Source organism: Musca autumnalis, unplaced genomic scaffold, assembly GCF_047663935.1.
Source record: "Musca autumnalis isolate F117 unplaced genomic scaffold, ASM4766393v1 scaffold_4, whole genome shotgun sequence".
Taxonomy (NCBI): domain Eukaryota; kingdom Metazoa; phylum Arthropoda; class Insecta; order Diptera; family Muscidae; genus Musca; species Musca autumnalis.
The window spans coordinates 230,086,988-230,103,289 of NW_027411977.1; the positions used below are offsets into that span (position 1 = coordinate 230,086,988).

Genomic DNA, 16,302 nt, shown 5'->3' on the forward strand with positions numbered 1-16,302 from the left:
AAGAATACAAAAAGCCTTCTGTTGTCAACAGACACCTTAAGAGTTTTTCTGTTGTCTACAGAAGGCCTCAGATGATAACAGGAGACGTCTTAAGGGTTTTATTTACGCCTAGCAGAGATCATAACATTTTTTTTTGTAGTTCTCTGTGCCGAAAACACTCATTCAGGATGTCTTCTTGCTATAGAAGATCCCCAAATGTGGTCTTGTCGCTATAGGATACCCCTTTCGGAGGTCTTATAACCATAGAAAGGCCCTTTAGGAGGTCATCTAACTATAGAAGATTCCTTTAAGAGGTCTTCTATATAGAAAAGATTCCTTAAGGGGGTATTTTGACATCTAAAAAAGACGTCATAGAAGACCTTTTTCAGGAGGTCATCTAATTACACTGTGAACGCAAATTTTGGGGCAGAGATAATTCCTTTTTGGAGATGAAAGCCCTTGGTGAGTATAATAAGAACCCTGAAGGACTGAGCCGCCGTGAGTCGAACTTCCGCGTTATGGCGTGATGAAATTTTTGCTGGAGACCCTGTCAGCCATCAGGAATTAGCATTATATCTTTGTTCACTGTTGCTTTAGCTTATTTTTGAGATGACATGTCTGATCGAATGTCGAAAGTCGAATCGAATGAGGATTATTTTCGTAGAGCATTTCGACCTTCTAACTCGCTTCCTTCCATGTCCTTTTCGTCCTTTATCTTAATAGCCGCTATAAAAGTACCACAAGATGACGTTTTTCAGCTTCGAAATGTTATGCAAAAATGTCGGTCAGAAAATTTTAGCTACGGCTCTCATTGACAACTAATCGATTTTGTCGCGTTTTAATAGTCATTTTTTACATTTACCCCTGTTTGCTCAGACATGAAAGACATTAGAAGTGGACCTTGTGTAGTTAGGTCCCCTTCTAATGTATTCCGTGTATAGAAAATGCTTTTAGAAGGTCTTCTATCTGTAGAAGACGCGATTATGAGGCCTTTTATCTATAGCGACACCTTCAGAAGGCCTGCTAGGCCTTCATTTTTTTAGATAGAGGGATATACTGTAGATATAAGAACTGTAAAAAGGGGGTTTCTTCCGATATAAAAACTTTTACATCTATCTTTGTATTTAGTATTTTTTATTTTAGGACATATTTTTGATTCCTTTATGTAGTTTCCCTACCAAATCTGAATCTGTTTACTAATCAGACTGTTTTTTTTCTCCTTTCTTTCCAGGTGACATTTTATCCGGTGTTTGTTTTGTTGGACAATTGGATACCCACTCCTTGGGTGTATTCCTGATATTACCTCTCTGCATTTACCTATCAATAGGAGCCCTATTCCTACTCGCCGGCTTTATCTCCCTCTTCCGCATACGTACCGTAATGAAAACAGATGGCAAACGTACCGACAAACTTGAACGTCTGATGATGCGTATTGGTTTCTTCTCCGGGCTCTTTATCCTCCCCGCCCTTGGCTATTTGGGTTGCCTATTCTATGAATACTACTACTTCGATGAATGGATGGTACAATGGCATCGTGATATATGCCGGCCATTTTCAATACCCTGTCCCCTACCAAGGCCAGATGGTTCGGAGTCCCGGCCCATCTTTCAAATTTATATGGTAAAATATTTGTGTTCAATGTTGGTTGGTGTTACCTCAAGTGTTTGGCTGTATTCAAGTAAGACGGTGGTGAGTTGGCGTAACTTTGTGGAGAAGCTGCAGGGGAAGGAGACAAGGACAAGGGGTCAGGCGTATGTGTAAAAAATCGAGAAAGATTTATAATGTATGTTAAGCGATAAGGTATAATTTAATTAAGTTTATGTTAAAAAAGAAAATTTGTATTTTTGTTTTTGTAATAATTTGTAAAATATTTTTTCACAGAGTATAAGAAAACAAAAAAGTATATTTAGACAAACGACATACAAAACCACAAAGCAATTGAGTGCTCAAATCTATAGAATAGCAACTGTTTTTTTCTGTTTGACCATTTTTTTAGAAATTAAGTAACGCGAGTAGTACCAAATGTGGTGTGAGAAACACCACAATATACTCAAGATTTAATGGCCAAGGGAAGGAGGTTGGAAAATACTGAAGATGATTTTTTATTTTGCAATTTCCTTCTCTGTTGGCAAAAAGAATTAAACCAAATCTCATAATATTTCAACACAATAGTAAATACAAATATTTGCACACAAGAAACACATTTCGAAATCCAAACAATTGGTTTTTTAATTATCATTTTTAATTTAATATCTTGAAATTTTAAAGCATTTTGCTTTACAAATTAAGCTTTTATGAATTGAGATATGTGGGAGCGTATTAGTAATATTAATAGAAAATACAATGTGGCGTATGGATTATGGCGAGTTTTGTTGCATTTATTATTCATACGTCCGGTAGTATCGAGTTTTAAAATTAATCGATAATAAAGAGGAGAAAGTTGTGTTCAGTATTTTATATTTGAACAAATAAAAATCAATTTTATGCGACAAAAGAATATTTTATAATTTTATTTAAATCTTTTACCAAGATCATCTTTTAAAAAATAGCGAAGAGTAAGGCCTGAATTTTGCCTTGACACACATTGAAAATATTTCTGTAAACCCCTTTTACGCTTTATGCAATTCGCCTAGCTCCATTTCCCACAATTTTTCACATCAGTTGCCATGGTCGCGGATTAGTAATTTTAATTTGCAGGCCTCATTGCGTATAAAATTATTTTATTAATACTACTAATACTACCCCATATCTATTTACTATTGAATTTATAATTTCATTCTTTAAATTTATTTCTTGTAATAATTTTTTTGAATCATTATTTCATTTTGTTTTAAAAAATATATTTAAGTTTTCTATGAGTGCAGCCAAAGTTTTTAATCGTATGTTTGTAAATTTAAGATGTTATAAAAACAAACAAAAAATTACATAAAATATTTAACAATCAAAATACCTTGTAATTAGTTTTGTTAATTAAAAAAGGCAAGCGTTGATTTCAGAACATCATTGGACATACAATGGCCTACCAAGTCGAGGTATATTCAGTAGGTTTAAATGCATTCATATCATTAGGAAAAACTTCATGAGATATTTTTGGTAAGAATTACAATCAACCCATGGCTATGAAATATATATTGACTAGGAAGACTTTCTAATGTGGACTCGTTTAATTAGAAGATTCAGAAATGGGCGAATTATGTACGGAAGACCTTCTGAAAAATTTTGAAAAAAAACATCGTTAGATGTTTTTGATGAAGACGATAATGATGCCATAGATATAAAATATATGTACATATGTGTACAAAGAAGACCTCCGAAAGTTAATTTTTGGGAAATAAAAATCCAAACGAGGTTAGCTGCGGACAAAATACCATCTATAGTAGCCTTATAGTAACACATGACCTTCCAAAATGGTCTCCTACAATTAGACGTACTCCACAAGGGGGATTTTGATTTTGTTGATACAAGGCCTTTTTAAGAGGTATCCTGCAGGGACTTTCTGTCTACCAAATACCTCCTTCAGGACATCAAAAAGGGATCATCTGTACTTAGAAGACCTACTAAAGGGTTATTGTACAGATATCAAAATTGTGTCCTAAATACAGAAGATACTTTTTTAAAGGTTGTATAATAGAAGACCCATTTATAGAGGAATTATATTTATTCCTTTAGCAAATCTTCTATGTATACTGAAGGCCCCCTAAAAGAAGAACCTAACAGTGACGCTATATAGACGAAAACTTGCCTTTGGAGTCTTCTAAAAAAATAATACATCTTAAAGGCGTTTCCTACATGTATCAGAAACCTCAATTTGGGGAGGTCTTTTATCCTGAGAAGACCCTTTTGTGCTTACTTCAACTTCAGAAGACCCATGCAGAAAGTCTTCTATGTTTAGGAAAGTTAAAACGTTTTCTGTCTAATCAATGAAAGACCTTCTAAAGGGGTCTTCTATAAAAAGGATTTCTAAATATGGACCCTCTGAAGGTGTATTCTATGATAGAATGTGTCCTTGTGGTGTATTTTTCCGATAGAATGTATCCATATGGAGTCAGTCTTCTATGGAACGAAAGAGCTAAATGGGTCTTTTACTGATAGAAGACTAGCTGTATTCTGTATTTTTAAACCCCCCAAAAAGGTGTTATATAGTAAGTATACCTTCTAAAGAAGTTTTCCATAGAAAGAAGGCCTACAAAAGGAGTCTTCTGTTGTATGAAATTTTCCTAAAGGCGTTTTCCGTAGATAGAAGATCTAAAAAAAAGGTCTTAATTAGAGGATTCCATCCTTTTATGATTAGAAGAATTCCTAAAGGGGACTTTTATTATTAGAAGTACGTTTAAAGGCGTTCTCCGTAGTTAGAAGACCCCCTAAAGGGATATTATATAACTTGAAGGCTTCATAAGGGGGCAACCCTAGATAGAAATCCTGCTTCAGGTATCTTCTGTAGCAAAGAAAAGGTCTATTAAAGATATTTTCCTCGAATAACTAAAAAAGTTCTATTCTCTCGTGACATATTGCCGAAAAAAATTTGCTCGACAATTCTTTCGTGCCGAAAAAAATAGAAAATTCTTTTGTGATAAATCACTGAAATCAAAATTCCCCGCTGTGATATATCAACGAAAAAAAAAAATGGAAAATTCTTCTTTAGCCACAAAATTTTTAACTGTTATATATCACAGAAAGAAATTCTTGAATATTCTCTGCAGTGATATACCAGCGATAAATCCTCAAAAAATAATCTATATCATCAGTACATAGAAGACCTACTAAAGGGTTATCGTACAGATAGAAGGTCTATTAAAGACATTTTCCGCGAATAACGAAATAAGTTCTAGAAAATTCTACTCTGCCGAAAAAATTTCATTGACAATTCTTTCGCGCCGAAAAAAAAATAGAAATTTTTTTTTTGTGATAAATCACAGAAATCAAAATTCCCCGCTGTGATATATCAATGAAAATCATTATCACAGGAAGAAATTCTAGAATATTCTCTGCAGTGATATACCAGCGATAAATCCTAAAAAAAAATATTCTAACTAAAACATTATTTTCTGTCTTGTGATACATCACCGAAAACAAATCTTCCCTGTGATATATCACTAAAAAAATATATAAAAAATTGTTCGCTGGGATACATATGCCCAAAAAAAATTTTCTAGAAAAATCCTCCATTGTGATACATCAGCGAATTCATCTCAGTGAAGCGAATAAATTTCAACAAATTTATTTCTCGTGATGTCAGCCTCACCTAATAATATTAAATTCTACACTGTGGTATATCATCGAAAAATGTGTCTAGAAAATTCTTTGCTGTTATATAACACTGAACAATAATTGTAGAAAATTTTCTCCCATGATATAACATGCTGTGATATATCTGTATCACCGAACGAAAATTCAGAAAAATTCTCCGCTGTGATAATATATCAGCGAAAGAAAAATCTAAAAAATTCTTTGCTGTGATATATCACAAAAAAAACTAAAAAATTTTTTCATCAGCCCCTGTGCTATATCAAAGGAAATTTTTCGAAAAAAATTTCTACAAAATTCTTTCCTGTGATATATCACCGAAACAAATTCTAGAAAAATCTTCGCGGTTATATATAAGCCAAAAAAATTCAAAAATTCTCCGCTGTGATATACCAGCGAAATATTTTCAGAAAATTCTTCACCATGATATATCACGGAAAAAGTTTCAAAATATTTTAAGATATATGAACAAAAAAAAATTGAAAACTCTTCAGTCGATTCGCGAAAAAATAAAATTGTAAAACAATCCACCACATATTTTAATACTTTTTGCGGTGATATATCACGATGAAGAATTTTCTGAAAATATTTCTCTGGTATATCACAGCGGAGGATTTTCTATTTTTTTTTCTTTTTATTTTTGGCTCAATAATTTTCTAGAATTTGTTTCGGTGATATATCATAGGAAAGAATTTTGTAGAATTTTTTTTCGAAAATATTCCTTTGATATATTTTTTTTCTTTTTTGGTGAATGAGCAAAGAATTTTATAGATTTTTCTTTCGCTGATATATTAACACAGTGGAGAATTTTTTTTTTTTTTTTTTGCTTACATACAACCACGAATAATTTTCTAGAATTTGTGTCGGTGATATATCACAGGATGTACCAGCGAAATATTTCTCGAAATTCTTTTCTGTGATATACCAACGAAATATGACGGTGAAATATAAAGGTGAAGAATTTTCTGAAAATATTTCTCTGGTATTTCACAGCGGAGGATTTTCTATTTTTTTTATTTTTGGCTTAATAATTTTCTAGAATTTGTTACGGTGATATATCACAGGAAAGAATTTTGTAGATTTTTTTTCGAAAATATTCCTTTGATATAGTTTTTTTTTTTTCTTTTTTTGGTGATATATCACAACAAAGAATTTTTTAGATTTTTCTTTTCCTGATATATTATCACAGTGGAGAATTTTTCAGAATTTTCGTTCGTTTTTTTTTTTTTGGCTTACATATAGCCGCGAATAATTTTCTGGAATTTTTTTCGGTGATATATCACAGGATGTACCAGCGAAATATTTTTAGAATATTCTTTTCTGTGATATACCACCGAAAAAAGTTCTAAAAACATTCACCGCTGTCATAAATCACCGAGAAAATTCATCTAATAAAATATCTACAAAATTCTTTCGTGTGATATATCAGCGACAACATTTTGTAGAAAATTCTTTGCTGTTATATATTTTGGAAAAAATTCTCGAAAATTCTTTGCCGTGATCATCTATCACCTTTAGAAGGCATTCTATTTAAAGGAGTTCTCGTAAGGAGGCCTTCCAAAGAAGACGACCCTCACGGTGCTCTTGAAGCAACTTTAAATGGAAGGATATAGTCAATGCATTGTCCCAATTTGAACTTCTATATCTCAATAACAGTAAAATCTACGAAACTGTCATAAATGTCTATCTTGTAGAAAATTTTCATAGCTACAACAGTTTCTTTTGTCCTATTTCGATAGGACTTGCGGTTTCCAAGCAAAATCGTGAAAACCTAAAAAATCCCTAAAAATGCCGAAATGATTCGCGATTTATTTAAAAAGCGCTCCGGCGAATAAGCAAAAACTTCCCAGGTGTAAGCACCTTCCATTGAAGATTGCTTCAAGAGCACCGTGCGCCTATAGAATGTCTTGCTTCTGTGAAAGACGAGAATTGTCTTCTGTTCACGAAAAAAAAAACTATATACTAAGTATTCTTCCTGTAAGATAACCTTTTACGGAACTTTCCAACTGCAGAATACGTCCTTAAGAGGTTATTTGATGTATTTTTTCCATAGCAAATTCCTTTAAGAGGACCTCTATCTACAGAATACCTCTTTTAAGAGACCATATTTATACATAAAACCTTTTTATGTGGTCTTCTTTATGTAAAAGAAAAAAACCGTTATGAGATATTCTCTCTTTGAGGAACCCTTTCAGAAGGTGTTCTCTCTTTAGATAGATATCGATTTTCCCCAGAAAACGTCTCTAGGGGGCCTTTTATCTATGGAGCACGTTTTAAAAAATCTTCTTTATGTAGGGTAAATTTTTTAGGAGATCTTCTATCTATAGAGGTCTCCTATCTACAGAAAACCTCTTCCTCAGACCTTGTTCCCATAAAAACCCCCTTTCGTATGATTTTTATTTAAAGGTTTTCTTTCTGTGGAATGGTCTTCTACTCTCGGAGAAAGCCTTTAGCATGTCTTCTATCTAAGGAAAAATGAGCTTTCCAACTGCAGAATACGTCTTTAAGCGGTTTTCTATCTACAAAACACGCTATTTGATATATTTTTTCCCATAGAAAACCCATTTAGGAGGACCTCTATGTACAGAATATCTCTTTTGGGAGACCATCTCTGTACATAAAACCCTTTTATGTGGTCTTCTTTATGTAAAAGAAAAAAACCGTTATGAGATATTCTCTCTTTGAGAAACCCTTTCAGAAGGTGTTCTCTTTTTAGATAGACATCGACTTTCCCCCAGAAAACGTCTTTAGGAGGCGGCCTTCTATCTATGGAGCACGTTTTAGAAGATCTTCTTTATGTAGGATAATTTTTTAGGAGATCTTCTATCTATAGAGGTCTCCTATCTACAGAAGATCTCTTCTTCAGATCTTGTTCCCATAAAAACCCCCTTTAGTACGATTTTTATTTAAAAGGTTTTCTTTCTGTGGAATGGTCTTCTACACTCGCAAAACGCCTTTACACAGAAAAAAATTTTACCTAATTGATAATAAAGTTCAAAGATTCAATCAAAATTTTATCGATTTTCCGGCAATGAAAAAAATTGTCATATTGACAAAATCAATAAAATTATTTGATCTCAAAGTAAAAATGATAAAATATTTCACCTATTGACAAAAATATTTATCAAAATATTCCACATTTTGCTTGATATGTCAATATTTGAAAAATTTTATCAGTTCAATATAAAAAAAATCGATAACTATTTTAGTCAATATTAAAATTTTATTTTATCAAAAAATTTTATCGAATTTCGTCAATATGATAATTTTTTTATCGCCGATTTTTTTTCTGTGTAAGATGTCTTCTATCTGACGAAACCCCATTTTGGAGGCCTTCTATAAAGAAAATCCCTTTAAGAATGATCTCTATCAGCAAAATAAGTACTTTTGAGATCTTCTGGCGACAGAAAACAACTTTTAGCAAGTCTATTGTTTATAGAAGATTCCCACAAATGTTTTAAAAAATCACCATTTTTCTTCTGAAACTATATGGGCTTCACTGAACAACATAACCGAAGTTGGAATCGTTTGAGAGAGAGAGAGCGAAGTTCAACGAGTTCATTTCTATTCCAAAAATCAACCAAAAATGTTTCCAATCCGAAACTAAGATAAACTTTCAAATAAATTTTCTATCTCCCAGTTTTGTTCTGAAAAAATTAACGCTTTGCCTGCAGCGAAAATGTGAGTCAACAAACTTTAAATTATAATAATTATTATTAATTTTAGCGTTAGCCTACGATTGTGTAAATAGTTTAGCTTTAAGATAAATATTGTTTAAGATGTATGTATTTTTTGTTCTCAAATTGAGTCCTCGATAAATTAGTGCTTACCACTTAACTTTATAAATAGAATGCAACGAAAAAGAAAAAAACTAATTTTGTTAATATATAATAATTTTTATACTAATTTAAAATAGGTTTTTTTTTTATAATATAGAATTTATATTTTTAAGTTTGTAAAAGCTTTATATGTGCCCATTAACAATTTTCAAGTTGAAAACAAATATATTTTTTATATATAAAAAAACTTTTGCTAAAATAATATTGAAAAAAGAATTTTGTTTTACAAAAAAGTAAGGGAAAGTTGTTGATTTTTTCCAGAGAAAGAGTAAAATACTACAGCATTATTTTTATTAATTTTCTCGTTTAGAGTTAAGTTCGATGATCGGAAATTTTTTGCAAGTGAAAAAGGAAAGCCATCGACTCGAACCCACACAGTCACCAAATTACGTTACCTGGTTTCGCTGTTGGTTAAGCAGCTCTTCAGACGTATCGACTGTCGAATGGCTTGTCTTCCCTGGTGGTCTACTGGTGAGGTTCTATTCTAGAGGTGTTCCAAAAAAGTTTCATCATTTCTACTGCGCTAATAACACTGTGCAACACTAAAAGTGCAAATAACTCCAGAAAACTTTATGGCTATGTAAAGTATGATGATTTTCTATCTTTACAAGACATGAGTTATAAAGTGTGAATTTTTGACTCTTTAGAAGAATTATTTGTAGAAAATTGCTGCCTGTGAAAGAAGACCTTTCAATGGAGAAAATCTTCTTCAGAAGTGTTCTGTATATAGAAGACCTGTTGGAGAGATCTTCTGTAGATACAAAAGGTTTACATTAGACATGAGGCCTCACAAAAAGGTTTTTTGTAAATCGAAGCCCTACTAAAAGGTAGATCTACTAAATAGGTCTCTTATGGATAAAAGGCATTTAAAATAGGATTTTAGTGAATTTATTTTGTAGACAGAAGATCACCTAAAAAGCTATTCTGTAGATACAATATTGCATAAAGAGGTCTAAAGACGTCATAAAGGCGTCATAAAGAAAAACAGACTAAAAGGAGGTATTTTGTGGATATAGGGCCTCTTAAAAAGACTTCTTTTATAAATAGGAGCCCTCTTAAATGTATCATCTAGAGATAGGAGACCTCATGAAGAGTTTTCCGTTGGCAGAAAACCAGAATGATCTTCTATTTACAGATATCTACAATAAATCTCTTTTTTAGGCCTTCTATCTACAGAAAACTTCTTTAGAAGGTCTTTTTTTTTTGGAGATCTTCCTCTACTTATCTGTTATAAAGTGGTAATCTCTAGACAGAATTCTCTTTGGATAAAAAACATCAAGAGAGATATTTTGTGGACAGAATGAGTAGGATTTCTATGGAAAAATCTCTTTAGGAGTTCCGCTATCTTTAGGAAATTCTCATAGAAGAATTTTTTCACGGAATTAAGTGTTATAGGTGTGATATATGAGATAATAAATTTTCTAAAATTCCTTGCTGAGAAAATAACTAAAAAACTACACACAGTGATATGTCATCGGAAAAAAAAATATTTGCTGAGTCCTTGGTCACACTAACGAATTTCTTGAAACGAAGTCGCCATGTTGAAGCAGCGCTAGTGAGACCTTCGACTGAGATATATTACACTGTGCAACATTTTTACGGTGATATTGTGCAAACAATTCGAACTGAAGATTTTTTGAAAGTACCCAAACGACAAGAAACCCTAGTTGGGTTTTGTTGTGTCAGATCCAGCTCGGATTTTATGGCCCCATCTAAACATGGTTAAATATTGAGTTTTTAAAGAAATTCGGGGCTATATCTCTGAAACAAATGCGAACCTTCTTCTGACCTCTGAAGCAAATTTGTAGATAAGGACAAGAATAAAATATGTGGGGAAATAATGAACTCGAAAAACTACATTTATCAAAATATATGCAAAAATTCCACATTTTTTATACATTTCGCACCGTATCTCCAAACCCGTTAATTTTTTCTGAATATTTTCTTTTGAGGAAATATTCCGTGGAATGTAATACACAATTCTTCTGAACGTGAGATTGTTGTAAAATGCCTCTATGCCGTTGTTTTCAGTACATTTTTCAACGACGAATTAATAAAAATGTCAATAATGAGTGAAATCCGAAATGGGAGAATAAACTGTTGGTGTGAACTGTGTTTGAAACACGTGTTGTAAAAGATATTATGCAAAATACAGCTGAAACAACATGAGGTAAGCATTTTAGAGTTTCAGAATGTTCTAAAGAATTGTTGAGAACTTAATATGGAAGATTTTTGCAAAATATTACTTGGTTCAACTGCCAATAGTTTAGCCGAGATGGAGTTTTTCTTATGTGGTTTTTTCAAAAGATAAGTTCTAGTTCTAGTTTAGGGCTACAATATTGCTAAAGACAGCAAGGTCAAATTCCTATTCGTTTCTGAGATAAAGGCCTGACAAATGCAAAATATGTAGATTTAGCCCGGTTTATTTGAGGCCATAAAATCCGAACTGGATCTGAAAGGACAAAACCCTACTAGGGCTTTTGTAGTCTAAATATTTACTTTCAAAAAATGCATACTAGAAGTTGTTTGCATTTTCAGTATTGCATAGTGTTACCGAAAACATTTTCTACAATATTTTTCGCTATGAAAAAAAACTTGAAAGTTATCCGCTTTGATATATCACAGAAACAAAGTACTAGAAATGTTCTAGTTCATATCTATCAACGGAAAAAGTCTAAAAAATTTTTTTAACGAAATAATTTTCTACAAAATTCTTTGCTTTGATATGTCGCTGAAAAAATACTTAAAAATTCTTCACTCAGATATATAAGATATATATCATCGAAAAATCTGACACAGCATCGAAAAAATACTAAAAAATTGTCCATAGTGATGTATCAGCGAAAAAAAAACCGAAAAAATTATCCACTTTGATATATCAGCGAAAAATGTTCTACACAGCTCTTTGCTGAAACAAATAACTGAAAAAAATGATATATCCGAAAAAACTTTTCTGGAAAATATTCCGCTGTTATATGTCACTAAAAAAAATCTAGAAAATTCACACCTGTGATATATCAGCGAAGCAATTATCTAGCAAATTTTTGAGCTGTATATATGAATCCCAAAAAAAAAAAAAAAATATATAGAATTTTCTCGGAAAAAATTCTAACCAATTCATTGGTGGGATATATGACTGAAAAATCATGGAAAACTTTATCTTGTGATATATATATCAGCGAACAAAAAATCTACCAAATTATTTGGATGGATATATCAACGAAAAAAAGATTTCTAGAAATTTCTCCACTATGATATATTATAGAAAGAAATGTCTAACTGTGATTTATCAGCGAAATAAATTAAAGAAAATTCATAGCAGTGAAAATTCTTTTGGGAAATTCTTGAGCTATGATATATATAGCCACGAAAAACTATTCAGGAAATTTCTCTGTATAATAATCACCGAAATAAAAAAATCTACAAAAAAATCAAAATTAAAAAAAAATCCAAAAAATAATATTCATTGATATAACAGCGAAAAAATTTATAGAAAATGTCAACTATGATATACCACAGAAACAAAATTTCTAGTAAATTCCTAGCTGTTATCTATCAGCGAAAACATTTCTAGAAAAATGATTCTTCAACGAAATAATTTTCTAAAAAATTATCTAAAAAATCTACAAAAAAATTCAAAATTAAAAAAAAAAAATCTAAAAAATAATTTTCATTGATATAACTGCGAAAAAAGGTTTATAGAAAATGTCATCTATGATATATCACAGAAACAAAATTTCTAGTAAATTCTGTTATCTGTTATCTATCTATCTATCTATCTATCTATCTATCTATCTATCTATCTATCTATCTATCTATCTATCTATCTATCAGCCAAAAAAATGCTGGAAAATGATTCTTCGACGAAATAATTTTCTAAAAAATTATCTGCATTGATATGCCACCGAAAAATATATTTAAAAAATCAACACTGTGATATATCAACGAAAAAATTGTGGAAATTCTTCGCTGGGATATATTAACGAAACAAATTTCTAAAAAAAATTCCTCTGCAAAAAAAAATTACTTAAAAAATTAAAAATAAAAAAAAAAATCTAAAAAATAATTTTTGTGATATAACAGTGAAAAAAGATTTATAGAAAATTTAAACGATGATATATCACAGAAACAAAATTTCTAGTAAATTTTTAGCTGTTATCTATCAGCGAAAAAAATTCTAGAAAATGATTCTTCAACGAAAAAAATTGTGAAAATTATTTGCTAGGATATATTTACGAAACAAATTTTTAAAAAAAAAAAATTCTCTGCAAAAAAAAAATACAAAATCATTGATGTGATATATCATCTAAGCATTTTTCTATAAAATTCTTTGCTATAATACATCACCGAAAAAAACTGTTAGAAAATTCATCACTATGATGAAATATTCAAAAAAATTTCCATTGTAATATATCACTGAAAAAAGTCTAGAAAAACCTCTGCCTGATATATCAGCGAAAAAAATTTTCTAGAAAATTCTTGAGCTGCGATATAAATTCCTAAAAAAATCCTAAAAATATCTCTGTATGATATATAACCAAACAAATCTAAGAAAATTTGTTGGTGGGATACCTATATCACCGTCAAAAATTCTAGAACATTTTCGCTGTGACACATCAGCGGCAAAAAATTACTAGAAAATTCTCTAACGGCGAAAAAAAAATAAAAAATATTTAATTAATTTCTCGTTAATTAATTAATTTCGCCTAATAGGCAAAATTTTCAAATAAAAAAGAAAATATTTCGCTGTGATGTGTCACCGAAAAAAATACACTTTCATGTATCAGCGAAAAAAAATCTAAAAAATTCTTCGCTGTAATCTTTAACCGAAAAAAGTTCTAAAAAATGCTCCGTTTTGATATATGAGAGAAATACTTTTCTAGAAAATTCTCCGCTGAAACAAATTCTAAAAAAATTCATAGCTGTGATATATCAGCGATAAAATTATCCGTTGTGATGTATTACAGAAACAAGTAAAAAAAGTATCAGTCGGCATGTGTATATTAAAACAAATTTTTCCCAAAAAACGTATGTATTTAGGGGGTATTAAAAATTTTAGGCGTTTTAACCGACAAAAATGTTGATTAGGATTACAAATTACACCCTTCGGGCTGTTTGCTCAAGAAGTATCAACTTGCCCCTGAAAAACTTTTACCATCGCAATTGAGGCAGCGAATGCAAATTGCTTCAAAAAAAATCAAAGTGATTCGAGAGATGGCCCTAAACTGAACTTTTCCGAAATTTTGTGTCGGAGGTACCCGAAGGAGTGAACCGATTGAGTCCATAATGAAACCTTATCTAAGTCTGGTAAAAATTTTACGATGTGCAAAGTATGGACCACACCGGTTACTCCCTTCAAGAGTTATCGTGCACACAAATTTTCCGAACATTTGCGAACTTTTTTGGGGGAGGTACCGGAAGGAGTGGACCGATATAGCTCATCTTCGAACTTAAGCTAAGTTTGGACAAAATATTACGAAAACCAAATTTTGTACCAAATCGGCTCACCCGTTCGAGAGTTATCGTTCGCACCAGCCAGACTGACAGACAGACGGACGGACATTGCTAAATCGACTCCAAATTGTCTGAAACACATTTCGTCCAAACATACTTGGTGTCTAAAACCATTATTTCGATGAGGCACATTTTGCCCGTATGAAAGTGAATATACATACCATTTCTAGCCTAAAGGCTGAGGGTATAAACAGATTTTTAGAAAATTCTTCCTCAATAAAAAAAAATCTAAAAAATTTTTTGCTTTGAAATTTTTTTTTAAAAATGCATTACTGAGATATATCAGGGGAAAAAATGTATATATATTTTTTTTGCTGTGATACACGAAAAAATATTATCTCTGCGATATGTCGGCGAAAAAATTCTACCCAATATTGTTTAATCACGGAAAAAATATTTGGTCGGATGTACCACCGAAAAAATTCTAGAAAATAATCTACTGTGATATATCCGCGAAAAAAGATTTCTTGTAAATTCCACGCTATGATATATCACAGACAAACATTTCTAGAAAAATCCTAGCTAGAAAATTCTTCCTCAATAAAAAAAATCTAGAAAATTCTTTGCTTTGAATTTTTTTTAAAAAATGCATTACTGTGATATATCAGCGAAAAAATGTATATATAGTTTTTTGCTGTTTTATATACACATATTAACAAAACATATTATCTCTGCGATATGTCGGGGAAAAAATTCTACCCAATATTGTTTAATCGCGGAAAAAATATTTGGTGGGATATATCACTGAAAAAATTCTAGAAAATAATTTACGGTCATTCATATATCCGCGAAAAAAGATTTCTTATAAATTCTGCGCTATGATATATCACAGAAAAAAAATTTTCTAGAAAATTCCTAGCTAGAAAATTCTTCCTCAATACAAAAAATTCCATAAAATTCTTTGCTTTGAAAATTTTTTAAAAAATTCATTACTGTAATATGTCAGCAAAAAAAATGTATATAATTTTTTTTTTTTGCTGTGTTATATACACGAAAAAATTTTATCTCTGCGATATGTCGGCGAAAAAATTCTACCCAATTATTGGTGTGATATGTCGCTGGAAACAAATTCCCAAAAAAATTTGAGAAAATTCTCCGCTCTGATATATCAGCAAAAAAATCCTAGAAAATACTGTTCTGTCATATCTTTCTTAAAAATTTTTCTCAAAAACTTGTCTTCTGTAAAAATTTTTCTGGAAAATTCCTTAAAAACAATTCTCAATTTTCTCGAAAATTTTTTCTAGACAAATTTTCTTCAGCCAAAAAATGAAAAACCCCGTTGCTGTTATATATGACCGAAAATAATTCCAAATCTCCTTTCAGATCGAATAAAGCCATTTTTAACCAGATTGTCAAAGGAAACACCTGCAATAAAAAATTCAACAATTTTTCCTTAATTATTATTATTTTTCTATTTTTAGAACTCTAATTTTATTTTTAATTTTTTTTGGTTCTCACAGCAAACTAAACGTCCTCCAATGTGCTAAAAAATTTATAAAAAAAAACTAATAAAATAAAAAAAATGTTATTAACATTTACTAACCAATAGACCTACAAAATATTTTCTCTAGCAACTAAGTTAAATTTTTAAATTATTTTTCTTGTTTTATTGAAGTGTGGGAAAGAAGTGTTGTTTATTTGTGTTTTAATACAACTTTTGTTAAATTTAAGAAGAATTGTATAATCTATGTTTTCATGACGTTATAGTCATAACAATAACAAAACA

The 16,302-nt window shown here is 31.0% G+C and overlaps 1 protein-coding gene across 2 annotated transcripts in view; it reads left to right on the forward strand.

The window, feature by feature from the left end:
* Window positions 1-8,799, forward strand: part of fz (frizzled class receptor) — a 320,654-nt gene extending 311,855 nt beyond the window's left edge. For both annotated transcript variants that reach the window (XM_073981433.1, XM_073981432.1), the window contains exon 6: window positions 1,211-8,799. In XM_073981433.1, the coding sequence (XP_073837534.1) occupies window positions 1,211-1,740 (530 nt within the window). In that variant the 3' untranslated portion in view covers window positions 1,741-8,799. The remainder of the gene's footprint in view (window positions 1-1,210) is intronic.
* Window positions 8,800-16,302: the final 7,503 nt, after the last annotated feature.